Source organism: Lagopus muta, chromosome 14 (assembly GCF_023343835.1).
Source record: "Lagopus muta isolate bLagMut1 chromosome 14, bLagMut1 primary, whole genome shotgun sequence".
NCBI classification, from domain to species: domain Eukaryota; kingdom Metazoa; phylum Chordata; class Aves; order Galliformes; family Phasianidae; genus Lagopus; species Lagopus muta.
The window spans coordinates 11,048,610-11,074,132 of record NC_064446.1 but is presented as its reverse complement, the minus strand read 5'-3'; the positions used below and the strand labels follow the sequence as shown (position 1 = coordinate 11,074,132).

The following is a 25,523-nucleotide window of genomic DNA, read 5'->3' as shown; positions in this document are numbered from 1 at the left end:
GTCAGTATTTAAATTTTGTGGAGCTCATAGAACAGAGTCCAGTGATCTGACAGTAGGAAATCCTGACTGTAATTCCCCCTGTTGAATACAGGTAGCTGAGATTGTTTGTGCAGGATTTTCTGCCTTTGATACTTTACAGAAGTATCAGAGTCAAGTACTGTAAAATTACCAGTTTCCACCTCTGAAGGATTCTGATGTGAAAGCCAGCCAGCACTCAGTGGGGAACAAATTAATTTTGCTGCCTGCAGGTTTAGGAGATAGTGGACCAGGACCCCCTTGAGTAGAAGTGCAGTTGGCCTCAGTCACTGAGTGAAATCATTGTATTTAACATTTGTTACATCCTCACCTGGGAAGTTCTCTGTGTGGGTGTGGATATAATATCATCCCTTGGCAACTGAACCAACAGTTTCTATTGTCATCTTGGTAACACATGTCATCTGCTGCTGCTCTGTGTGCTGCAGGAGCTGGAGTGGCTCTTGGAAATAAATCGCCTGACTCACAGGTTGCTGTGCAAGCACATGACTTTGGATAGCTTTGATGCCATGTTCCGGGAAGCCAACCACAATGTCTCTGCACCCTATGGGCGCATCACCCTCCATGTCTTTTGGGAGCTCAACTTTGACTTTCTACCCAACTACTGCTACAATGGATCCACCAACAGGTGAGGAGGAAAACCAGAGCACCTGGAGACCTTACATTTCTTTCCAGAATTTCAAACCTGCCACATAAAATTCACATGCATTGCAGGGAAGTTTTTATTCCCTATGATGTGCAGCACTGAGAGTTAAAGTCCACCAGCTCCCCTTGGTCTTGGAAGCTCTAGTAACACATTCAAACAAAGTTGGACAGAGATTACGAACAACTGAGGTAGTTCAGTCTAGAGTGTTGTGACTTGTCAGCAGAGCTGTGGTCCTTGCTCAGATGTGGGTTTCTTGCCTGCCTCCAAAAAAACCAAAACCTCTGTAATATGTTAAGTTGATATGTTTTATATCACCAATAGGTTGGGGCAGGATTTTGCACGTGTAGCTCAGATGATGACTTGCTAATTAGTCTGCAACCACAGTTCCTCTTGGACTGCGTGATGTCTGCACTGCCCACAGCTGACCATTTCCCTCCCTATCTCCTGTGCCTGCTGCAGGTTTGTGAGGACAGCAATCCCCTTTACACAGGAACCCCAGCGGGACAAACCAGCCAATGTTCAACCATATTACCTCTATGGGTCCAAGGTCAGTAAATGAGCCATGGCAGCCAGCAGGGGTGGATGCTGGAATCCTTTATTTAGGAAGAAACAAATGCAATATTTTGTTCGATAACAGTGTGACGAGTGCGAACGTACAGCATCACATTGTCATGTGAAACAAAAAAGCCATGCAAGAAGCAGATTCAGTGTGCTTTTTGCTATTGCTTTCCCATATTCTTCTCCATAACATGCCTGTGTGAGGGGGTGCTGACACCACTCTTTGCTTGCTGGTCGTTCGTAGACCAAGTCATATCCATCTAAACACAGAGAGAGGAGAGCTAGCTGGAGTTCCAGTTCGGTGCTGCCCCCTGAGAAAGGTGCTGCGCAGGAATCCCATTTCTCGTTTAAAACAGGAGTTACTAAAATGCTGGAGTGCAAATGTAAACTACTTAACACTGACAAAAAGCTCTTTTGTCAGGCCATGATGACTGTTTATACAAGTGTTATGAGGGCTTGGGGTGTGATGCTAGTGGAGGATCACTCAGGCATGAAAGTATTGGAGTGGAGTTTATTTCTTGTGCATGCTGGTTGATGGCTGATGTGATCTACAGCACTGATGCAGATTAGATAGTGACACTACAGTCAGCCTAGCGTGGCCATTCCCAGAAAGCTTACTTAGTTTCCTTTTAAAAACCCCTCAGTGAATGATAATATTTTTGTCACTTGAAAAAGCTTTTCTCCCTGCTGATAATGTTCCTACCTCATGTTTTACCCTGGGACAAACAGCCCCTGTGCATACACAAACTGGGAAGAGCTGGGAAAGAGCAGCATGAACCAGACTGCCAAGCAGTGCCTCTCTTTATTTTGCTCTCACTGAAGGCCGTGCTGCGGCAAGATGGCTGTCTTATCATCACTGTTCTTATAGGGGAAGAAGCAGCGTGGGGAACTATACGGACTCTCCCTCATGAAACTAGAGCTCCTCATGAGCACAGTGGTCATGGGCACTTCCAGAAGCTCTTCTTTCAGTCCATCACTCAGAGGACCATCCAGCGAGCTGCTGCCTTCACCCACTTCTTCAGGGCTGGCATCATGTTGCTTTGGCCTGGAAGGCCCACAGCACTGTGCAGCCCAGAACTGCAGGCAGCCGTAGACTAAGAGAGCTATAAAGCAGAGCAGCAACAGGCTGCTCACCATCCACATGGAGGTGGTGGGCTCATGCTTAGAGCCGCTGAAAAGTAGGGGGTTTTGGTCCAGCGTGTGAAACGTGGTGCAGTGGTTGCTGGAGGGGTAGGAGTTCTTGCACGTGATGCAGAGGACATAGATGGTGGAGGGCGTGAGGCGATGGAGGATGATGGAGCTGAGGGAGTGGGGAACTCGCTCCTCACGGTGGAAGTTTTGGCGCAAATAGCCGGCAAAGACGCTATTCCAGTTGGGGCGGTACATGACGTGGTAGTAGTTCTCCGGACAGGGACTGGTGGTGGTCCAGGAGACTGTGGCACTGGTGTAGGTGATGTTGTGCACGTCGATGTTCATCATGTCCCTGAAACCAGAACCAGCAAGAGGCTGAGTTCCCCAATGCATGTGCAGTCCTAAAGGCCACTGACATCAGTGAAGGCTTTCCACAGGTATTACTGGCCCTTAGACTGGGCCTGTGTAGGCGTTCAGGTGAACTCTCTGCGCCTTTTGTAAAAGTAATTACTAAAACACACTGCACTTTGGATGTCACAATTGTCCCTGCAATCTCTTTTAAGTGTTTTGCCAGTGGTTGACACTAAAAAATACTGCATTTTTCGAACTGTTAAGCACTGCAGGTGCTCTCTAGCAGACAGAAAACTTCATCGCAGTTGTCTTCAGGGTCTTCAGCAAACTTTCAGAAGCTGAGTTACTCAACTGACTGCTTCAAAACCTGCCCTTTTCACCCTAGACTCCTACGCTTAGGAGAGTTTGTGGAAATGAAACTCAATCTGTTGAGGCACCTGCTGCACTCAAGAGTTTCATTTCTAATACTGCTGCTTCCATGATTTCCACACTGATAGTTGTTACCATCTTTTCCCTCAGTCACCACAGCTTCACTTCCTTGAATGTAGAAAATGTCATATTCCCCTTTACAGAGGCAAAAAGAAAGCGACTGTGGGAACTGAGCTGCCCACAGCCTAGGAGGGAGCTCTTTCCACTGGCTGCAGAAGGGCTATGCCTAATGAGCTTAGATTAGATGCTTGATCTTAGGTGATTAAAATTACCAAAGATGAAACCTGCTTGGTGCCCAGACTACTGTTATCAGCCTGCTTCTTGAAAGAAAAAAACAACAACCAAACATGTAGGACATAGGGTGTACATTATGGTCCAGCTAGATTTTGAAAAATCTCTTCTTTGTGACTGGTTGTCTATACAGGAAGCTTTTTTAGCACTTTTGCTTTACATTCCCATTGAATGGAAAGGATACTGCAGGTTTGATTAACATAAGCTGATAATTAGGCTTGCCTGGTAGAATTTCCTAAAGATTAATTTTTATACCTAAATGTCATACGGAAAAGCTGCATAAAGATTCAATAGCTGTTTAAGCTGTTGCTGAATTTTCCATATTTAATGTGTTGATTAATAAACAATAAAGTATTTCTGTTACTACAGCATCTCACACTGTAATATTAGGATAGTAACTGTGAGATCTGAAAATTGCTGAAATACTATATTCAATATTATATTACAATTATGTGGTATAATATTGTAATTCTTTAAGGGATTACAAGTGTATGAATGACAAAGCTCTCCCCCTAATAAAAGACTACTCAGTAACACATCCTTGATTAACAACAGCCACAACAGCTGGTACATCTTAGGACACCAGAGTGCCCTCTGAGCCTTGTTTCAGGGCTCTCTTCCCCCAACCACCTGGGCACTCCAAGCAGAAGCTGCATGCAATCGATCTCATTTCTTTTTTTCTTCTTTTCCTCCCCTCTCCCTTAAGAGAACTAACTTTCCCTTAATTCTCCCAAGAAGCAGCTCATCTTAACAACCACTGTAACCCTTCCTACAGAGCACAAAAGCACATGCACCCATCTCTAAGCCCTCCCAGAGCCACAGGAAGCGGCTTACCTTCCCAGCAACTCTGCAGCAGCCCCTCAGCGCAGGAGAGCAGCGCAGCACCTTCCCCTCTTCTCACCGCTGCGTCCCTCCTGCTCTGCTAAATCCCTGCTCCGCACGCTGCCTCGTATTATACCCATCTTGGGCTCCGTCATCTCTCACCATAGCAACCAGTAGGAAAGGATGGGCAGGCATCTTCAAATGATTTGGGAATGTTGTCCCTAAAAGCTTTTTGCCTGGGAGAAGTGTGTCTCCGAGGCACAATGAACAAACCACTTTTGTTTTGTTTTCTAGTTTGTTTTTCTGGGTTTTTTATCCATCTCTGTCTGCAGCCCTACAGCAACACTGCTACCCTGCTCCAGAGCTACTGCCTCCAGAAGAGTCTGGAGTTAGAGCCATACTGGTATATGGTGTGAAATCCAGCATCCTGGCCTACTGATAGCTTAGCACTCAGAGGTTTTGTCTTTATTGCTATGATTTCTTGCACGTTTAAACTGCTGTTTAAAGCCAGTGAGTGGTAGATTTTCATCTCTGATACTGAGGCAATGTCCATTTGCTTTTTAATTTATCTCCAAGCTGTGTGATAGGAGCAGGAACTGGGTTTTCTCTGAATACCCAGGGAAGGAAGGAGAGGCAAAGCCATTGAGAGCCCATAGCCAAGAGCTGACAGGAAGGGACAGATGTGCCAGCAGGACTGGTAAGGAGAGGCTCTGAAGAAATGACTTGCTGCTCTGTGAAGCCAAAATGTATTCAAGAGAGGAACTTTCCCAAAGTAAATTTCAGTTCTGGCTATGGAGTTATTAGTTCCACGTTCTTGCTGGGAAGGTGCCTGCAGTATTTCATAGATCTTCAAAATGTCATTAGTGAGGAGATGATGCAAACCAGATTAGGCGAGGCTGTTACAAGCCCAGGCAGTACGTGTGACTGTTGCTTTTGATTGACACTTTGCAGTTCTGTGTGTGTTTATCTTCCAAGTCCTGCCGTATTTCCTTCAGTTTCTGAGTGGGCTGCAGCTGCCAGGGAGCTGAAAATGGGGAGCAAAGATGAAAATAATTATAGGTAGGGATGGAAATGAAAGTGTTCCCAGGCGGCCTCCAGCCTTTTACATCGCTCAGTCCTCCTTGCAGGAGCAAGGGAATGGAGAGCTCTTAGCTGCTCCCATGCTGTGAAGAAAGTACATCCTTGCCTGCAGGGAGAGAGCTGAAGATACAAATCTGTGCTCAGAAAGGTGTCACCATGTGATAATACTTCATGGGAGTATTGCTTTTCTTCTGCAGATGGGTTGTTGAGTTAGTGGTGTTCACAGTTGTTTCAAAATTAAATTTCAGTTGTTCGCACATAAGGAACAGAGGAAAGCACAGAAAACAGGAATAGCTGCATCCTGCTAACTCTTCTCCATGCACTGATCAATGCCACAAGCTCTGAAAGAACCATAGCAAAGTTTTCAGTGCTGTTGGCATTACCAAAGTCAAGTCAGCACCAGTTTACACTGGTGGTGAGCTAGAAATTGTCTTTTTTGTGGACAAAAAAACACCAAAACTGTGTCAGTGCTGGGTCTGCTCCAGCACCTTTGTTTCCTTCTACCCAAATAACATCTGCCAGTAGCCCTGGCTGTCCCTGCCTGCCACTCCACCCTCTGGGATGCACACCATGAATGTGTTTGAGTGGTCAGCAGAAACTGAGCAATTCTGTCACTCAGCCACTTAGAAAATGCAGCAGGTTGCCAAGTTTCCTACAAAGGAGCTGTAAATCAACAGCAACCCACTTCTTACTGCTTGCTAACCACTTCTTAGCTCTGTAAATGCTTTAGATTGGGTTTAATTTATGTACTTTCAAGGGTGTTTCTGTTTTCTCTTGGCACTGCTGCACCCAGGGTCACGTCAGACTCACTGAAAATCACAACTTCCCTCTCACAGCTGACTTTGCCCACCCATTTTTAGCAAGCATGAGAGCAGATGTAACCTGAAGGGCAAGGCATGCTGCTGGCAGCTGTATAAATAGCCATGCTGTGTGAGTGGGATGGAACCACTCTATTTACTGCTGCCACGTCTGCAGCAGCAGCACTGAGGTGTGAAGGAGCTGTGGATGCTGCAGGTGGTGTTGGCAGTGGGGGCTGCTGATCCATTGCAACAGGCTGTGGGGGCTGTGCTACCTCTCCTGCTGTGGCTTATTATACATTATAGCAGTCTATGTAGATATGTACGTGTGTGTGTATATATAAAATTACAGTCAGTATAGCAAGGCATTATGCTAAGGCTTGGAATAGACAGAGATATTGTTTATATGCAGTATATAAAAGCGCGTACTGCATTGTATGATTTCTGCATCACACATAGGGCATATGTATTTTAATGAAGCACTGGAACAGGTTGCTGCATCACGGGAAATATTCAAGGTCAGGCTGATCTGGGCTCTGAGCACCTAACTGAGCTGTAGATGTTCCTGTTCAGTGCAGCAGAGTTGGGCTACGTAGCCTTTAAAGGACCCTTCCAACTCAGATGACTCTCTGATTCTGTTTACTTTCCATAAAAGTCTTAGAATTGCTTTGTACTTTCTTAGACACCATCTCAACTGTGGCACTGAAGTCAGGCTGATAGTCAGGACTAATCTTTGGTTGTGCCACTGCCACAGATCCCAACCTGCCTGCACACCCAGCCTCTCAGCCCCAAAACCTGCCTGTCCGGCCCTAAACAAAAGGCAGGGAAAACCTCTACTATGTGTTCAGTGGCTGTTGCTCCTGTGAACAGTAAAGCCTCCTGTGGGCCTGCAGGAGAGGGGCTCTGCTCCTGCTCCTGGGGGGTGGCAGTGGCCACACAATGTGGAGGAGTGAGCGTGCCACACAGCCAGCTTGTGCGTTCAGCTGGTTTGTCTTAAAATACACCCTGGTGCCATATTTTACATCCTACAGTCTTTAAACTGAGTTGTGTATCTCGCCCTTAAATGGAGGTATATTTTAATTGCTCACAGGGTATTATTATTAGATGCAAGCCTGCTGCTAATGCGCTGTGCAGAGAGCTCGATGAGCCTACCTTATCTTGCAGACAGGAGGGGATGAATCACACTCCTCATCTGCAGCCCATGCACAGCCTAAAATGTATCTTCTCCTAATCAGTCTTATTGCTGGGACCCCCACTTGAAGGAAAAGACAGCTTCAAAGCTGCACTGTAGCAGCACTGTGTTTTGCTGCAAGGCAGGAGGCTGCACTAAGAGATCGTGCAGCAAAATGTCAGCCCCGTTCCAGGAAAATGCGACCAATTCTATCTCCCCAAAATTATTTCACTCTGACCCTTACTATTCAGAGGCCTATTGCTTAGTTTTGATGGAGGAGAAAGTTCATGCACGTTGTGATGAACGCACTACAGAGACTACAAGGTTGGCTTTGTGTATATAACAGTACTGATGCACAGAAGAGTGGTGAAGGGTTTCTCTGTCTATCAGGGCCAACGGTGAAGTTTTAAGAGAAGCAGGGGGCTCTCCAACTTTTTTTCCTGCTAGCTTTTTAGAGGAGTACCTAGCAATCATAGGAGATAACATTGCTGGATCAGGGCAGTAGGGCTCTAACAAAACAATTAATTGACTGATTAAAGCAACTGTCAAGTCCACGAGAGCTATCAGTACATCAGTCAGCAGAAATTCTGTATCTGAGAGCAAAAGAAAACACTATTCTGGTTCCTAGCAAATGACTTCACTTCCTAACTTATTAGGTTTGTGGAAGTGAGTCAGAAGGAGACGATGAGTGAAGCCTTCAAGCACAACTGGCTGTATTGCAACTGCTAGGTGCAGAAGGAGCTGAGGATCCACCATTTTGTCCTCATCTGCTACTTCAGTGCTTGCTGCCTTTCACCTTAAGCTCTCCAGTGTGGTGGTCTCTCAGGTGCCCTGGCCGGAGTCTGTCCCTGGTGCTGGCATGGAAGGGAATTCCTGCAGAGCTGAGTCTGTGGTTGCTGTGGAAGGATGCAGCACGCCTTGCACAGCACATTTGGATGTAACTTAATTTGTTTCATTAGTCTTCAGATCTTTTAGCAGCTCTGAGCCAGGGATTTCATCTGTGTTTTTCTGGAAGCGGCACTGCATGCCAGAGCCTTTCTAAGACTCAGTGCTGTGTACTGGAGCTGTGTAGATCTCCTGGGGGAGGCTGCAGCCCTTCTCTGTGGGGCTGAGTCACGGTGCCAGCACTTCTCTTACAGATGCCAAGCTGAACATGCAGTGTCTCAGCTAAAATCAGTTTTCTTTTTGATTTTTGGCTTCTTTTGCCTTTCATACAAGTGAATTAATTCCCCTACTTCTCTTCTTCTTACACCAATTGAATCAAAAAAATGCTCTAGTGCCAAAAAACTGCAGTAATTCCCATATTTCCAACATTATATTGATAAAATATGCTCCTGGAAGTTGCCTTCCATTTTTTGCTGCTAACAATTTACTAGTGGCCAGAGCCCCAGGTATGCTCTCTAGGCAAGGGTCAGGTTCTTCCCTTTGGGCTCAGTCACATGTAAATGTCTCAAGTATCAGTATGTAGGGCTGTACAGGATGCAGAAAGGGTCATTTCTGTGTCTCTTCCAACTGGTCTTAGTCTCAGATGCTCTAGTTCCTACTTTTCTTACTGTTTCTTACTCATTTGAAGCAAATGCCAATAGGAAAAATTCTACCCTGTTATTCATGTATAAAGCTTTCAGTTTTGGTGGAGAAGAACTTGGGTTTGAAGTGGCAAAGGGCCAGTGAACTGAAATCCTTGACTGCAAATACATAGAAGAGCAAATTATCTTGGAAATGAAAGTGGTGTTGGCTACGGAGCAGGGTAATAAACCTTGTGACATGACAATTTTTTCAGAGTAGATTGCATTTGACTACACAGAAGGGAGAGCAATATTTTTGTACATCAAGAAGTATTGTAAAAAATTTCTTACAGGAATCATTATTTCTCCTGCTTTCCTTCAAAATGATTTCAAGTGATGGAACACAGTAGTACAATAAGAGAATTACTTACAAGTCCTGTAAATGTGCCTAACTGTCACTGTGCTTCTATTTTCTCAGCCTCTCAACATTGCCTACAGTCACATCTATAGCTCCTACCGCAACTTTGTGGGGCCACCTCATTTCAAGACAATCTGCAGGCTGCTTGGCTATCAGGGGATTGCCGTGGTCATGGAAGAGCTGTTGAAGATCGTCAAGAGCCTGGTAATGCTGAGCCTGACACTGGCAGCAGAGAAATCTCGATGCTTTGAGAGGCATGAATTGGTCAGCCTGGCCTTCAGGTTTTGGTTTGGGTTGTTGAAACCTAGGCACTTCTGTGTCCCTTTATCCACACTGCAACACTTGTATTCATGGTCTAGTTTTGCTGTTGCTAAGGAAGAGGACACGAAACTGATGAAAAAGAGTTTGCAAAGAAATTTCTGTTACATGTGAGCTCTTAAGAATTCAAGCCATACGTCCCTTTCCATCAGATATGCTGAAGCCAGTAGCTCCATCTGCTTTGTACTGCTCTCAAAAGAGAGATGTGATATCCACAGGGAAGTGCTCCCTAAGGGCACCAACAATAGAGAACATTAACAAGGCAGGAGGGAGCGTGCAAAAATTTATCATTTTTCAGGGCATGCTTTTCTACCCAAAACTGTTTCACCAAAGAGAAGACTTCAATTCATTATAAATATTTAAATTCTGTTTTGGCTGCAGTGATTTAATTTTGAACTTATCTAGCAAAGCAATGTAGACCTGAATCATAAGCATATACCCAGCTTCTCTGCTGTAAAGCACTGTAGCTATTGAAGATGTAATTTGTGTCACTCAGTTGAAAGCACCGTAGCTGTTGTGTGAGATCAGACAGCATTCAATGAGAAGACAGAGATCTTGCATTTGGCTAAATTATGTTTATCACATAATCCCATGTAATATGTCTACAGGATGTATTTATATAACTCCAAATGACAGCAAGCATTTTTAACTAAGAAATACACTTTCCTCCATATTAGTTCAAAACATCCAATCTGCAGGAACTTGTTCTATGTGTATATATTTTTAATTTTTTTAAACTCTCAGTGTCAAGAATCATTCCTCAGGTGGAAAGACCATTTCCTGTGCTGTGGAATGACTCCTTTAGCAGCTCCAATGAAATGCTTTTTGGGTTAGGAACACAAGTCCAGCTGGATCTACGATGGAGCCTTGTTTGGATTTCAGCTGCAAATAATGCAAACACAATGAGCTGTATATTGAAGTAGAAAACCCATGCAACCATTATTTATTATTCAGGAGGAAGCTGTAAAACTCCATGCACTTGGGCTGGACTATTTGGGTGAAATCCAAAGGAAGCAAGGTCTTAGACTCCAACTAAAGTTTCACCCTTTGTTGTCAGACAGGGACCCATCCCCAGTCTGTTCTGTTTAAAACCAAGGCCAGAAGAAGCCATCCTTCCAGTTTAACCCCTCTTTGTCTCTTACAGCTGCAAGGCACCATCCTGCAGTATGTGAAGACTCTGATAGAAGTCATGCCCAAGATATGCCGCTTGCCAAGACACGAATATGGCTCTCCAGGTGGGTGCTACAGTGAGATGTGTCATGGTTTGTGCAAGAGCTCATCCAAATCCCTGCACAGCATTTACTCAGTTAAATAAGGATGAGCATCCACTGTGCTGGTGCTCCCTGTGACACAACTTTCCTGTTACAATTTCACTTTGAACACACAGATGATTGATAAGAGTATGTCTGCTGGTTGTTAAGGTTTTGTTTTCAGGATTTTTAAGCTTTTGTTACAGTGGCTTCACTATTACTTTTTCTAAAGCTCTACTTTGATGGAAAGATTTTTTACCGTATGACTGCAGTCTGCAACTCGGCTGGATGTGAAAACTGACTGTTATAAATGAACCAGCACAAAGACATCCGTAGCAGTCTTGAATCTCTTTTTTCTCCGATGAGGAAATCCAAGGACTTCACAGGAATTACTCCCTATTTCTCATGGGTCAGCGAAAGCAGGATGACACACTGCGTGCTGGTTCTGTCCAATGCCTATCCCTATCTATCCATTTAGTAGTTTTTGCAGTTCATGATAAAGGAAGCACCAGGCCCTGACTGCCTTTTAATCCACACCACTGAAGGATGCTTTTGCACTCACTTTTGTGACTGCTTTCCCTTGTCTTTTAAGGAATCCTGGAGTTTTTCCACCACCAACTGAAGGACATCATTGAGTATGCAGAGCTGAAGACTGATGTGTTCCAGAGCCTCAGAGAAGTGGGCAATGCCATTCTCTTCTGCCTCCTTATTGAGCAGGCTTTGGTAAGGCAACACACCCTGCACCAGCAGATCCCACTTAAAATTGCCAGCTCAAGAGTTTGAGTGGAAATAGGTTCTCCAGTGGATGAGTTGAGGAAATTTTCCAGCTTATCGTGTACCCAGGGTCTCCCTAGAGTTCTGCTGCTGGGGTCTGTGGGGATGATATACATTGGTGCTGGGTCACTGACATCTGGCATTGCTCAAGGAGAATCTGAATACTGGAAGATCTAGATTTAATTCTTGAACCCAAAGCTATCCCATGTTTGTCTGTCTCAGAAATAAAAATCAACTGGGGCTTATTTGTAGATTGTAAGCTCTTTGGGGCAGGGATTGTTATTTTTTCTAATGCTCTCTTGTAGTGGTAGTGCAATGGAAAAACTGGTTGGTTCTAATGATAGTAAGGATAAAGCAATACGAAAGGAAGGAAATCTCAGAAGAGATTATATTTCCTATGACTTAATCTTCACTAAAAACTTATTTAGAGTGATGACGTGATATTAGCCCTCGCACAAGCACCTTTGCATGCACAGGTCTCTCAGCCTCTTAGCTCATGTGATGCCAATTCTAACCTGAGTGGGCTGGTATGGGGCAAAGGCTATCTGTGGCTGAATGCAACATGTTAGAGCCAACTGAGAGTTGCAACAACAATTCAGTTTTGCATTAAGATGCATGTTTCATGTCATAATGGTTTTGGCAGGGTTATGTCAGATCTTTCAGAATTTTTTCAGCAAGCCTTCTTGAGCACACATGGGACAAGCAAACCCATAAAATTTTGTTCAGAGTAAAACCAGAAGAAAGGTTGAAGATTCCAAGTTTACTCAACTACAGAACACAGGGAAAACTGAAAATGTCGGCAAATAACCCTAGTAGAGAGACTTCTAGTTCCTTATATGGTATATCAAACATATTTGGTGGTGAGCAGCAGTTGCATAAGACTTAACAAACAGAGATAAATATCACCTAGCAGTTGGATTTTATCTAATAGAATGACCAGACAGTATCCTGGCAGTTTATGTTTCTTTTGTGGCTTTGTCACTGCTCTCTGCTGTTCTGTGCTGAATTTTATGCTAGATGGACTGCATTTGCCTTTTATGTTCCATCTTCTAAATGGATACTTAAGGGACACATGGTGGTTTCTTTTAGAAATCCCTATTTGACTGCAAAAATGTTCCTCCTGTCTCTGGAGCTGTACATTGGCAATATAATAACATCCTAGAATAGCAGAAAATAAAGGAAACAGTGAGACATTGAGGTTCTTTTTAGAAAGACTGCCCATCCAAGTCCACATCTGCCCACCTTCCATGCTAACCAAAGATGTCAGTTTTCTACACAGAAATTGATTCAGAATATAAAGGAGTTTTGCATGTAGCAGCCACTGGTTCTCACTTGCTGGAAGGCTGTCATATGCTTAGAGCCATTGCATAACAAGATTTTCCCTCCCTCTGCAGAAGGAGCAATTACTTTTATGGCGCAGTTATCTTCATAGCTGTCAGCCTAATCTGAGCTGGTGGTATTTGTTGGCAGAAGCTGCTCTAGTGAAGATTAGAAGTCTGCTCCAGTCTGCCCCCCTTTTTATTGTTTAAATTTGCAGAATGAAGTGTTGCTTGGGACTAAAATTCTAAGAATTCTTACTCTCAGGTAATGGGCCTTAGGGAGAAGGTCTCCCATGATTAATTTCAGAACAGATACCAGGTGTATGCAGTCTGCAAATGAGAAAGTGCTCTCTTTTATCAGACGGAAAGAGCACTGAAACTACATTGATCTAGGAAGGAAGAGTCCTTTGCAAACAGAATAACAAAAATGATTGCAAACAGAATAACAAAAATGATATGCACACTCTGGTAGCATCAGCATCATGCCCATGGAGGGGCCATGGGCTGTTCCTGTCCCTCCAGCACTGTGTCACAAACTGCACTCCCACAAACTCACTCTCATGCCAGCATCCATGGCACCAGTGCAGCCTCCTGCAGCTCCATGCTACTCTGTCCTCTGCCCTGGGGCTGGGAGAAGGGGTACCTACCCATGCACCCCAACCAGATCCAGCTGAGTCATTCCATCTGCCCTGAAAATCTTTTGCTGCTCTGTCATGACCTCCTCTCAAGTGTGTCTAAATCTCTCTGGTAAGCTCAGAACTGCAAGCATGTCCTAGAACGAGAGTTTTGCAGGAGCAAACTATTGCCATGTTGTTACGCAGTGCCTCTGTGTTGAACAGCTTTGGTTTTCCTTGCTGCTGTTTCCCATTGCAGACTTGTATACGATGTATTGTCAGCCATCGCTCCTCAGTCTCCACCTTCCTATTTCTAGGTTTCTCCTTGTGCATCTATGTTTGGGATTATTTTTTCTCTAGTGCATTGGCATGCATCCTCTCAGGTGGCATCTCATGATGTTATTACTCTCTGCACTTCTGTATTATTCTCCCTGGTGCCTCCACCACTGGGATTTTGGTCTGATAGCACTGGCCGTGAGCACCATACAACCAAATAATTTCAGGCCAGTGTATCATGCATCTATTTATAACAGTATTTTTAACATGTACACATCCCAGAGTAACTAAGCCAAAGGGTAACTTCCACCTGGGCACACTCAGTGAAAAATAACAGCAGGAAGTCATCAGGGTAAGACAGAACTGAAATTTCCATGGCCTTTATCCCCTTTTATTCACAGTATTAATAAGTGGGCGAGAAAATAAAACAAAAAACATATGAAGTTCTGGCCTTGTGTAGGCATGAGGTAAATTATTTGGGTTATAGAAACTTCCTGACTTAAGCTGAGAGCTGTTTCTTCCAGTTTTAGTCCATTTAGATACAAACTATTGGATTTATTACTGAGCTGGGTTAGATTTGACCAGGTGCTGTAGATGTGATTGGGTTGTCCTAGGGTTGCACAGACCCCTGAGCCAAACAGTCACGCCCTATAGGTATTTTTTAACTTACTTTATCTTTCTTTCTTCCTGCCTCAGTCCCAGGAAGAAGTTTGTGATTTGCTGCATGCTGCTCCCTTCCAAAATATTTTGCCCAGGGTCTACATCAAAGGTAAGAAGCTCAGAGGGCAGCAGTGAACAGATTCAGAGGTCACTTCCAAGAGCCGTTTCTCTCCCATTTCAACTGAGGATTAGTTCTGGCCCTGCTTCCCCCTCTAAATAGATAAATGCATACAGCCAAAAGTAAGGTGGAAACAAATGCTAGCAGAGCATCTTCTGTAGCCCAATTACAGGCTGGAACCTTAGATAGCCTGGGGGTTCCCTTAAGTCTTCAAAGGCATTTTGCAGCCTCTTTGGAGAATGACAGCATGAAATGTCCATCTCAACAGGAGCGATCAGGAACAGGGACATGCTTCTGAACATGTTTGGTTAAGCTGCTGCTGAGACTGCAATTGCACATCCCACCCTTCTCCGCATCACCAGTCCCCTCATTTGCTGTTGGTTTGGCTCTCTGATCCAAAGGCTCATTGGATGGTTGCTGGGGGGCAGCTCTGAGCAAACTCAGCGGAAATTGCGGGTCTCCACTTCCTCCTCTCATTTCACTGTTTGCTGCTCGCTTGACAGAAGGAGAACGCTTGGAGGTGCGCATGAAGCGTCTCGAAGCCAAGTATGCCCCACTTCACCTCGTTCCCCTAATAGAGAGGCTGGGCACTCCGCAGGTAAGGATTTCATTGAAAGGGATGGCTGTTGAAAATTCATAGCAGTCCCAGTTGCCCTGTTCAGCCCTGGGAAGGTGATCCTTTATTTTTATTTATTTTTTTCTAAAATGCCAATCAGACAAAAAAAAAGTCAGAATCCTTGCCCTAGCAGACACATCAAAGGGAAATTTGTGAGTGGGTCCAGAGTGCGTTGCTGCCTCCAGTCTGGAGAGCTGGCAGGCAGCTGTAGCATAAGCCAGCTCTGAACACAAACAGCCTTGAAAACCTCTTTGCTCTCCATTAAAAAAAAAGAAAAAGGATAATTGTTGGGGTGGTTCCAGGGGAAACATCGTAGGCCTGTCCCTGTCTTAATTCATTGCCATCACTTTTGGGGATCCTGTTTTAGGACTGCCTGGTGGTATATTTTTAAGCTCATCCCTGTCAAGGAGTACATCTGAGAATGGTTTCCCTCCTAGCACATGCTTAGAGCTTCAGCACATGCTTAAAATTACACCTCCATTTAAGTGTCATATTGAGGTGGGGTCTCAGCTTGAAAAAAACATATCTATTTTCTGCAGAAATTGAGTACTGCTAAAAATATCTCAGATTTAATCAATGCAATGGGCAGAATTGAGTTCTATTGATATCAGTAGCCAAATGTCCACTATCTACTTAGTGGATTTAATAGGATAAAAATCATTGAAAGTGTTAAAGAAATCAACACCCTTTTTTCTGTAATCTACTGCTGAGGGAATGGAACAAATACTCAGTTGTATGAGGTGACAGATCTATGGCAGGCAGAAAGTTACACAGCTTTCTTCCATGTTTTCCTGATGGATCGAGGATTTGAAACTTTGCTTCACTGGAAATCATATGAAACAAAGAAGTTGGATTGAAAACTGTGAGCTTTGTCTGACTTTGTAGACACTCCTCTCACTTCCCATTGGCTTCCTTTCAAAGGAGACACTCGAGAAAAAGAATTCACCTCTGTGTTTTTGTGTCTTTGTGTTGGTCTTTCTATCTCTCCTTCTTTTCATGCAAAACCATCATTGAAATCTGCTATAAGAGTCCACTCGTTGCTTATTCTTGCCGTAGTTACAATGATGAAAACAAAAGGTATTTTATGTCCTGAATTAACTGTTCTGCACACTGTTCCCACATTCACCACACAGGTACAGTTGAGTACCAGATCTTTTCTGAGGTATAAATGAACACAAAAATGACATTCAGTAGGCGCCTCCATAGCTTCTAGCTTGCTCCTGGAAATGCAGTTTTGGACACAGGCGATGTTGGTTTTTTCCTGCAGAACACAGAAACACCTTACAGCAATTGTCCAGAATTGGTGCAGAAGTTGGCTGCTGGATGCCCCTCCCAAAAAGTGGCCTTATGCAGTTCTCATAACCACTTGCTGTAAAGGGTCTGAGCCACAGCTGCTGAAGTTAGAGGGAATTGCTTCCCAGCAGTGTTCAGGTGTGGTTCTTGCAAATTTGCTCATTAACAGGCCGTGAAAGAGGTATGGCATAACTGAGTTAGTGCAGTGCCAGGAAATCTGTCAGGGAGTGCATACTGTACGCTGGAAATCCACCAACAGCTGTTTGGTAGGTGATTGATACAGAACTAGGGAATCATAGCAGATTGTGAAAGGAATCCTTTCCCTTTTAATGCTGAGTAGATATTTAGCAAGGGACTTTCACACATGCGTTGTCAATGGACTTTTTTTTTCTTTGAAAGTAATGGGAGCTTTTTTCTTTTGAGAACAGAGGGAATAGTTGAGTCAGCACAGTGTCTTCCCATGGCAATCTATCCTCAATCACCCAGCCTTCTCCTGGTCATAGACATCAGTGGGACCTCAGACTCTAGGCAGCTTTGGCCACAGGACTAATAGTTGTCCAGTTGCCTTCACCATGTTAAATATCTGCCAAGTAATAGTCGTGCTCTGTCACAGCTATTGTCATGACTCTGTCATGATTCATAGGGATGAATTTTAAAACCAAATTCTGTCTGTGAATGTGAGTGGTACCATGTTTTTTTAGAAAACGGGTGCATCCTTTTCTAGATTAATACTTCTTCATGCTAAGATCGTGGAACTAGTTTTGTCAAAAATACCAGTTCTACTGCTATTTCTTAGCAAACAGTAATGCTAACACTTAATTTACACATTGAGAGGCTTTACTCTTGCTGTGTTTCCATTTTTCCATCGTAGACTCCTGTGTGCAGACACTAATCTTAACCCATAAGAGTTTGATGCAGATGAAGAGACATAAGTTGCATCTACTGCCTTTAGCTATAAAAAACACACTGGATAAAATAAACCCTTACTTGCTAAGGAAATATGTGCAAGTGTGCTGTGAAACTTGGGTGACATCATTCCTGAATTTAACAAATCTAGGGATCCCAGCCCCAATCTGCCCTCTGGGTGGCAATACAGTGTTCCCTTGATATTTGCTATTAGTTGAACATTAATTGCTCTGAAGCTCCCAAAATGCCCTTGGAATTTTGTTGAAAGCAGGAGTTGTAATGCTTTGAATTCTGTACTACCAAACTAAAAAGGCTTTAGGTCAGTGCCAATGTGAACCAGTAGTCAGGAAAGGGGATGTATATGCACGTTCAGATTTTTATTTTTTTAGTGCAGAATAAAGAATATCCAAATAAACTGAGCTAAATTCATGTCCTTAAAGTCTGATCAGGACATGTGCAGGTGCTCTGAGACTCTGCTGTAATTCTGGTCAGGATGACATTTTTTCTCACAGGCATTAGGTGGACAGCTGGAAATGGAGCAGAACTTAAAAATGACCGAGGGTTCCAGGAAGCCCTCTAAGATAGGCAGAAGGTTGGTAAGTGCCACTGCTGAAGTGGTGAGGTGGTAAAAGGCTCTGCCTGCGGGGACAGCAGGATGTGGCCATCACCCAGGTAATGGGGTGAACCTCCTATCACCGTGGCACAACTCTGACAGCACTTGGCTCTCATCTCCCCAGTTATTTTTGGCAGCACTTCAAGAAGGCAGTAATACTGATGGAAATGGGAAGGAGTGGGGCAGACAGGCTCCATGCACGCAGCCCAGCTCAGCCCAGAGGATGAAGGCAGGAAGCTCACTAGGGTCAGTGTTTATTTAAGTACCCTTGTTGGTTTTTTTCCTCTGGAGCAGCAATGGAGCTGAAATTAAGTCAGTTCTCTCTTCAGCTTCCTCTGGTGCAAAAGCCAAATCAACTCCATCCAGTGGAGCCACTCCCTCCAGATTTGTTCATGTAAATTTGAGAGGGGATGTCACAGAAATTCTCTGCACATGGAAAGTTTCTCAGCTGGAAAATGTATACTTGTCTTTCTTAGAAACTGCAGATTTTCCAGTATTAAGGTTCCAATGGCTTCTCATCTATCTCAGAGCTTTTTAACCACTACATAGGAAATCAAGTTCGTAGCCTATCTACATTTTAAAGAGATGATGGCAATGCCCTGGGAAGCAAAATGCCTGTTTTCTCTCCTGATTCATTTTCATAATCTGCACAAATCATGAAATTAAGCCTGGCAATGCTTAGTAGTGCTGGTGTAACAGAATAGCATGCTAGCAGAATTAAGGATCAGTATTTCTGGTCAGAACTTTTGCCTTCAGCTTTCGTTTTCTGATGCATATAGTTATTTCAAAAGATACTCAGTTTGGTGAAATATAATTGAGCACAATATTAAGTCTTCTGGGTTGAGCATTCCTTGGTGGGGAGTGCCACGGGAGCAGCCATCAGAGGTAAGGTTGGACCTTTCACGGGATATGCCAGGGAGACCAGGAATTGTGAAGTCCACCCAGAACGTACACCTGTATTACATTGTCACTTGTTTCTTTGGTTCTCCTCCTCTTCAGCAAATAGCCATTGCTCGAGAAGGTGACTTGCTGACCAAGGAGCGGCTGTGCTGCGGCTTGTCCATGTTCGAGGTCATCCTGACACGAATTCGGAGCTACCTGCAGGACCCAATCTGGCGTGGACCACCCCCAACAAATGGGGTCATGCACGTGGACGAGTGCGTGGAGTTCCACCGGCTCTGGAGTGCCATGCAGTTTGTGTACTGCATCCCTGTGGGCACCAATGAGTTCACTGCAGAGTGAGTGTCCAGTACCCAGCTCTGCTATTAGCTCATGGGCCCTTAGCTGCAGCAATAGCCACAGCCAGCACAGAGGTAGAGAGAGAACATGGGTACCTGAGGACAGGACTTTGTTGGATGTAGATCTAAAGAGACGCCCCCAAAGCTTCCCATCTGAACGACTGGGAAAAGGGGAGAAGGGAAAGAGGAGTACAGAGAAATGTCCAAGGTGCTCTGCAGAAAGAAATGGGTAGCCTACAGTCCAGGTTGGAGGCAAAGTCCTCATCCATCGTACCCTGTGATGCACCATGCATAGCCTGGTTCTGTCCTAAGATCATTTTTTTTCTCTAATTACATACCCACTTTCCATCGATAGGACCAATTTCCCCCACCAAGGAAAGTTCCTGGTCTCATGTTAGGACAGCATTTATCTAACTCCATCCTGTTATCTCTTCATCCCATCACCCTGTCCCCATTCTAGGCAGTGCTTTGGAGATGGTCTGAACTGGGCAGGTTGTTCTATCATTGTTCTCCTTGGACAACAACGACGCTTTGACCTATTTGACTTCTGCTACCACCTGCTGAAGGTGCAGAGGCAGGACGGGAAGGATGAAATCATTAAAAACGTGGTAAGTTGAAGGGTAAGGCTCCAAAAGACCTGAACTAGCACACATCTCTGTTTTCCGACTTGCCTTGTTCAAACTCATAAATAACAAACTTTCCAGGCATTGATCTTATTCAAGCTGGATATGCTTGCTGTGAGATTTCCACCTGCAGTCTCAGCAGATAGGCCAGGATTTTAATTGGCTTGACAATCAAATCTTTCGTCTCCCAAAGCTTTTCCTTTCTTCCTGGGGTTAGGAAGCTGTAGCAGAGAAGCTGGTATTTCCATCAGCCATTCTCTGATCTCTGTGGCTTTATCAATAAGCAGCTGGGAGTCCAGACTCTAGATCGATTAACATAGAACCACACACTGACCTTGTTAATTCTGTCTTGAGTCACCAAATCCTATAATGAAGTGAGTCACCAGTCTCTGGAAGCTGCTAAGTGGAACTGTAGCACGTGCTTTGTATTAGCAGAGGTTTCTCAGCAGCAAGGCAAATGTACTGATACTTTCTGGCTGGTCAAATGACATAATACTCTCTGTTTTTCTTTCTCACCATCACTCCAGCCCTTGAAAAAGATGGCTGACAGGATAAGGAAGTATCAGATTCTGAACAATGAGATTTTTGCCATCCTGAACAAGTACATGAAGTCGGTGGAAACAGACAGTTCCACAGTGGAGCATGTGCGCTGCTTCCAGCCTCCCATCCACCAGTCACTGGCCACCACCTGCTAGTGTGACACTAACCCTGTGTGCTTTGGGAAGGGAGAAGAGACTGAGGCCAGGATGACTGGGAGGATGAACTTGATGGCGTGAGACCTGGCAACAAAGTAAGACTGGGTATGCTCACTACAAGGACTTATCTTCCCATCTGGCCCTGTTGAGTGCATGTTCTTCTGTTCCATCCCTGTGACCAATTTTACTTGTAGCTTTTGGACTTGGGAGTGGGTGGGGGTGGGAGGGTGAAATGTGCTTTTCTTCCATGAAATCTGGTTTTCCCTGTGATTCATCCAGCCAAACACAAAAATCTGAAGCCATATTGCAGCCCCAAAGGTGGGGGATCCTGTCGGAAGAGCTGCATGTTGCTACTGCGCCGGGAGCCCACTCCCACTGCAAAAGCAATGGGGAAAATCAACCCCACCCATGACACGTGCCACCACAAGACAGACCCTGACTTCTTTTTGGGGAAGAAGGGATGAAGGCAGGATTTCACCTACGGCAGCAGCCTGAGGAAGGAGTAGTGCAGAGAAGCCGTGCTGGGCTGGTTGTGGATTGCTTCCCGCTCTCTGCCAAGTTGTTGGCCTTCCTAGCATCTGGCACTTGGGTTTCAAAATAGCAATGATGTAGCTGCCAAATAACTCCTCAGCATTTCAGAGAGCTGGGGGAATCAAAAAAGGTCTGGTTTGGCTTTTTTTCCACTGCTATTGGGACGTCCACTTATTCTATTTCAAAGGGTTCTCCCTTGAAGACACACCTTCAATGAAGTAAACAAAATTTCTTATGGACCATGGAAGAGGTTGCATTGGATTCATGTGAATATGCTTTTGCACATGCTAACTTGAGTGGAAACAGACACTGTTCCTGACAGGAGGCAGTTGTATTTACCTTGACCATGTGTGATCTTTGATATTCAGCCAAGGATGAGAGCTGGAATGTGTAATTTTTGTATGTTCTGGCATGCTATTTTCCCTTGTTTTAGATAGTCACAGCAACCAATTTTTATTTATTTTTTAAGAGAATGGTGTCCATCAGCAAGGCTTAGTAAACTTCCCATCACACAGAAATGATACGATTCTTTAGAAAAGGTAAAACATAGGATAAGCATAATGAAAACAGCAATTTCCAGGCTCAAAAGCCTTCTGAGGGAACACCGGAGATCTGTTTCCTACTCCTACTCAGCTCATCTAATATCTCTGGATGTATTAGATACTGGGTACAAATTCAGTAGGGACTTCAAGGAGATATTCAAAACTTGTGGTTTTCTCTTTCCTCTTGGTGCTGTCACCACAGTGACACAAAACATTGTGCCTGAAGCTAAACAAGATCAAACCACATGCTCCAGGAGGAAATTATACTAATGTCACCACTGGCAATATTTTTAGTTCTCAGCTTTAGCCAAGACACAGCAGATAACTACTGTTTAAATAGACAGATTTGGTAATAGATGTTATTTTCGTGCAAATTCCATCATGCCTTGTAACCTGCATGCTACTACAGATGTTGAAAAGGCAGAGCCTGGGCCCTTATTCTCTCAAAAGAAATACATCATTAATTAGTAGGAATGTCCCAGCTGGAATGCATTGTCTTAGAAAACAACAGCAAGCACTGTATTAGTGCTAAAGGAGATCTTGCTGTGTGGGATGCATTTGTTCTCCCACACACTCACTCCCTCATGATCAACAAATAATCCACACATGGAAGAGCTGAACATCTTTACACCTTGAGTCTTCTTTAATCGCTGAGACAAATGCTTGAACCTCTGGGAGAAAACAGTGCAGCACAGTAATCTGAAAGTCAAATGGCATCTCAGGAGATTGGGCTGAACCCTTTGGGTGCCAGGGAAGGATCCAGCTTCTGGAAGCAAGTTGTTTCCCTCACACTGTGAAGAAGAGCAGCACAAGAGCATCCAAGACCCAACAATACCAAAGGACTCCTGCTCTCTATTTACTTTCTCCACTATCGATGCCAGTTCTGGTTTTCCATTGTGTTCCAACACCTTACACTGCTGAAACTACTGAATTGAGGGAGTTTACAGATATATATTTTTAAAAGGAAGAGGAGAATTGAGCACTTTATTTTTTGTGAAAAACAAGATACGAGGAAGATAGATCCGACCAAGATCCTATTTTCCTGACCTAAATAGCAAGTGCTTGTTATTTTGGTATGAAAGTGTTGCTGATGAAGTGGCACAGATCCCTGAGCGGCTCTCAGAGCCATCTCTGAGCACAGCACAAATTGAATGTTCTATGATGTCTGATATGTTATGGGATGTTGGAGCCCTGGCAGAAACCAGCAAGAGCAAGAACACAGAAGGATGAGCTATGCCACACAGCCCAGTCACTCACAGCTAGCAGACAGAACAGGATATCCTAAGTTGAATATAAGTCTCTTGTTTAGGTTTGCAGTAAGACAGGAGATTTTTTACCTAAACATGTCTGTCACGGCATTCTTTTGCTGCAGCTTTGGCTTAATTCTCTGAAAACAAAACAAAAAAAAAAAAAACCCCACAAACCTGCAAAACACAGCTGGGTGTACTTGAATGAAAAGGTAGAAGAAATGTTTTTTTTTTTTTTTGCCCTCAGATTTGCTGTCAGAAACAAACTCCTTCCAGTTCTGAGGGATGACACATTTTGAGCAAGATGTCCAAAGTGCATGAACAAAATGTAAAGTGTTTCTAACTGTAGATGTTTTTGCCTTGTTGCTCAAGTAGTATGAGATCAGCTAGGAATAACCATATGCTCCTCACTTCTGAGATTTGATGTTATTGTCCTTATGTTAAGAATCTCCCTGCTTATTATTATTATGTTAAGAAGCTACCTGATTCAAATAGTCTTTAGCTTGTTTTCTAATCCCCTCCCTCCCCTCCCTTTGAATCTATAAAAGAAAAGTTCAGACTTATGTCTTCAAAGAACCTAGTGAAGCAGAATTTTTCTCTTCATTTTTTTTTAATGTCATAATTATTCGTGAAAATAGGGGAGAAAATTTGTGACAGTAGAGCTAAACAACAGATTGCCAAGGGGTCGGGCATATCCTCCACACTGGAAAACTTTCTGCCAATTTTGGATGTCTTCCTTGCAGATATGCTCTAATTCAATCTGCACAGCCCATATTATTTTTTCCTAGGGAAACACAGACCCCTATATGGATAATTTAAGTCAACTGACTATGGGCATACCTTTTTTTAACCTACGTTTTCCCAATTACTCTGAAGTAGTTGTAACTCCTTGGGGATTACCAACCATCGCTTGGAATGCCTACTTCAAAGACAAGTTGCTGACTTGATACAGAAGTTAGAGAGAGGGAAAAGGATGGTCTGTGTAATGAGCAAAGTCAGACTAGATGATTGTAACGTTCCCTCCAGCTTTAACATTTGAAATGTGACTATTGGCAGTGCAAATGCCTTTCTTGGATGATGCTACACTTGATTCTCAGATATCTAATAGAAAGGAGAAGCAAACTTGTTCAAACTTAGCACTTCAGTGGTTTTTCTTTTAAACTCCAGCAGCACTTATTAGCACTGAACGTTAGTCTTTTTTCTCCTGCGTTACTCCAGTCCAGTAGGTTTGTGTGTGTTTGAGAACAAAAGAAAAAATAATTGAAGGTGTAAAAAAAAGAAAATATTCTCAAAAGCTCTTGTCAAATGTACCATATTTGTATGAAAAGCTGCTTGAGTTATTTTGTACAATGAGTTTTATTTATGGTGAGGTATATTTACGCTCGTGGTCTGATACAGTGTTAAATTTTTGATCCATATTTGCTATGCAGCTGAAGATGATATTTTGGTTTTGTATTATTTTTTGCTGTTGTTCTAAAATTCAGCTAACAGAAGCTTCCATATCCATTAGAAATGCTTCTGCAAGAGTAAAGCATCTGGTACATGGTGATATGTCCCGTAACACAGCAACAACAGTGTGTGCAACAAATGTGGGATGACTTTTGTGATGAAGAGAAATAAAAATTGGGCTCATTCATGAAATGGGCAAACTTTATCTCATGGTGTCACTGTCATTTGTAGTAACTGTTATTTGAGGAGAGACTCTGATCACACCTGGCAAAAGGAGAACACTAAGAGGGATGATGGCAGCATTTTGTTGCTAAAAAAATGTCAAGATTTTGTCAAAAACTACAAAGGAAACTGAAACTTCATGGCCAACAGCAAAACAAACCAACACATTTTCCTATCAGAAAGTTGGTCTTTGAGGGAAACATAATTCTGCCACAAACTTTCATTTGAAAACTTCTGGAAGGGAACGGGGGGGAAATTATAGAACTATCTGTAATAGCATTTGACAGGCCCTATTCAAAACAAAGCTAAATGAGCTCATCTCACTACCACAGCCCTACCAGCTTCACAGGGACTTTTCATCCCAGGAGACAGCCCTTGCTATTTTCTTCCAGATTTCCATTTGCAGCCATTCTTTGGTTCCTATTAAAAGCCCCAAGAGCTGCTGGGTGCTCCCAGGCTGCATGGCTCCACCTGGAGCCACCCCTTGCACTGAGCATCCAGCTCTGAGAGTCTGACTATTGGATAACCAACCCTAGCAGATCATTACCAAAACCATAGACCTACATCCTTCTTTCTTGTGTATCTAAGTATCTTTATGTCCTCAGATTAATGGCACTCTGCCACTGAGAATAACAGTTCATGAATGATTGCTTCACAATTTCAGCTGTAGCAGAGACCCTTGCTGTAACTCCTGCAAGCCAGCAGCACCTTTTGAATCTAGTTTTGCTTCATGTAGAGCTCTGATGCAAACACCCAGCAGTTAAGAGCTCTATAAACAAACACTCTGCTGCCTGTATGTCGCTTCACCTCACAGCACGTGCTGCTGATCTGAAGCTTTAGGGCTTCCGTTGCCCACAGAACATCCACCCTATCCATCACCAACCCACCACCTCTCTTCTGCCACCATCTGTAGTTTATGGGGGCTCAGGGACCCAAATGATTATACTCATCTGGATAGAGAAAATAACCCCACAAGTGAAGCAGGAC

General features: G+C 43.8%; 2 protein-coding genes across 10 annotated transcripts in view; one reads left to right on the top strand and one right to left on the bottom strand.

Moving 5' to 3' along the window:
* The window catches only part of CYFIP2 (cytoplasmic FMR1 interacting protein 2), a 49,452-nt gene extending 24,933 nt beyond the window's left edge, over positions 1–24,519 (top strand). For 7 of the 8 annotated variants that reach the window (XM_048960326.1, XM_048960330.1, XM_048960324.1 and 4 more), the window contains exons 22-31: positions 462–661; positions 1,139–1,226; positions 9,293–9,436; positions 10,695–10,785; positions 11,393–11,523; positions 14,480–14,552; positions 15,065–15,159; positions 18,989–19,227; positions 19,688–19,835; positions 20,378–24,519. In XM_048960326.1, coding sequence (XP_048816283.1) covers positions 462–661; positions 1,139–1,226; positions 9,293–9,436; positions 10,695–10,785; positions 11,393–11,523; positions 14,480–14,552; positions 15,065–15,159; positions 18,989–19,227; positions 19,688–19,835; positions 20,378–20,545 — 1,377 coding nt within the window. In that variant the 3' untranslated portion in view covers positions 20,546–24,519. The remainder of the gene's footprint in view (positions 1–461; positions 662–1,138; positions 1,227–9,292; positions 9,437–10,694; positions 10,786–11,392; positions 11,524–14,479; positions 14,553–15,064; positions 15,160–18,988; positions 19,228–19,687; positions 19,836–20,377) is intronic. The other variant, XM_048960331.1, reaches the window with a different exon arrangement.
* The window catches only part of FNDC9 (fibronectin type III domain containing 9), a 31,224-nt gene continuing 6,948 nt past the window's right edge, over positions 1,248–25,523 (bottom strand). Inside the window, exons 2-3 of one of the 2 annotated variants that reach the window (XM_048960338.1) lie at positions 4,274–5,682; positions 1,248–2,720 (exon numbers count right to left, since the gene is read on the bottom strand). In XM_048960338.1, the coding sequence (XP_048816295.1) occupies positions 2,051–2,716 (666 nt within the window). In that variant the 5' untranslated portion in view covers positions 2,717–2,720; positions 4,274–5,682 and the 3' untranslated portion in view covers positions 1,248–2,050. Of the gene's footprint in view, positions 2,721–4,273; positions 5,953–25,523 lie in introns of those variants that run through there. The other variant, XM_048960337.1, reaches the window with a different exon arrangement.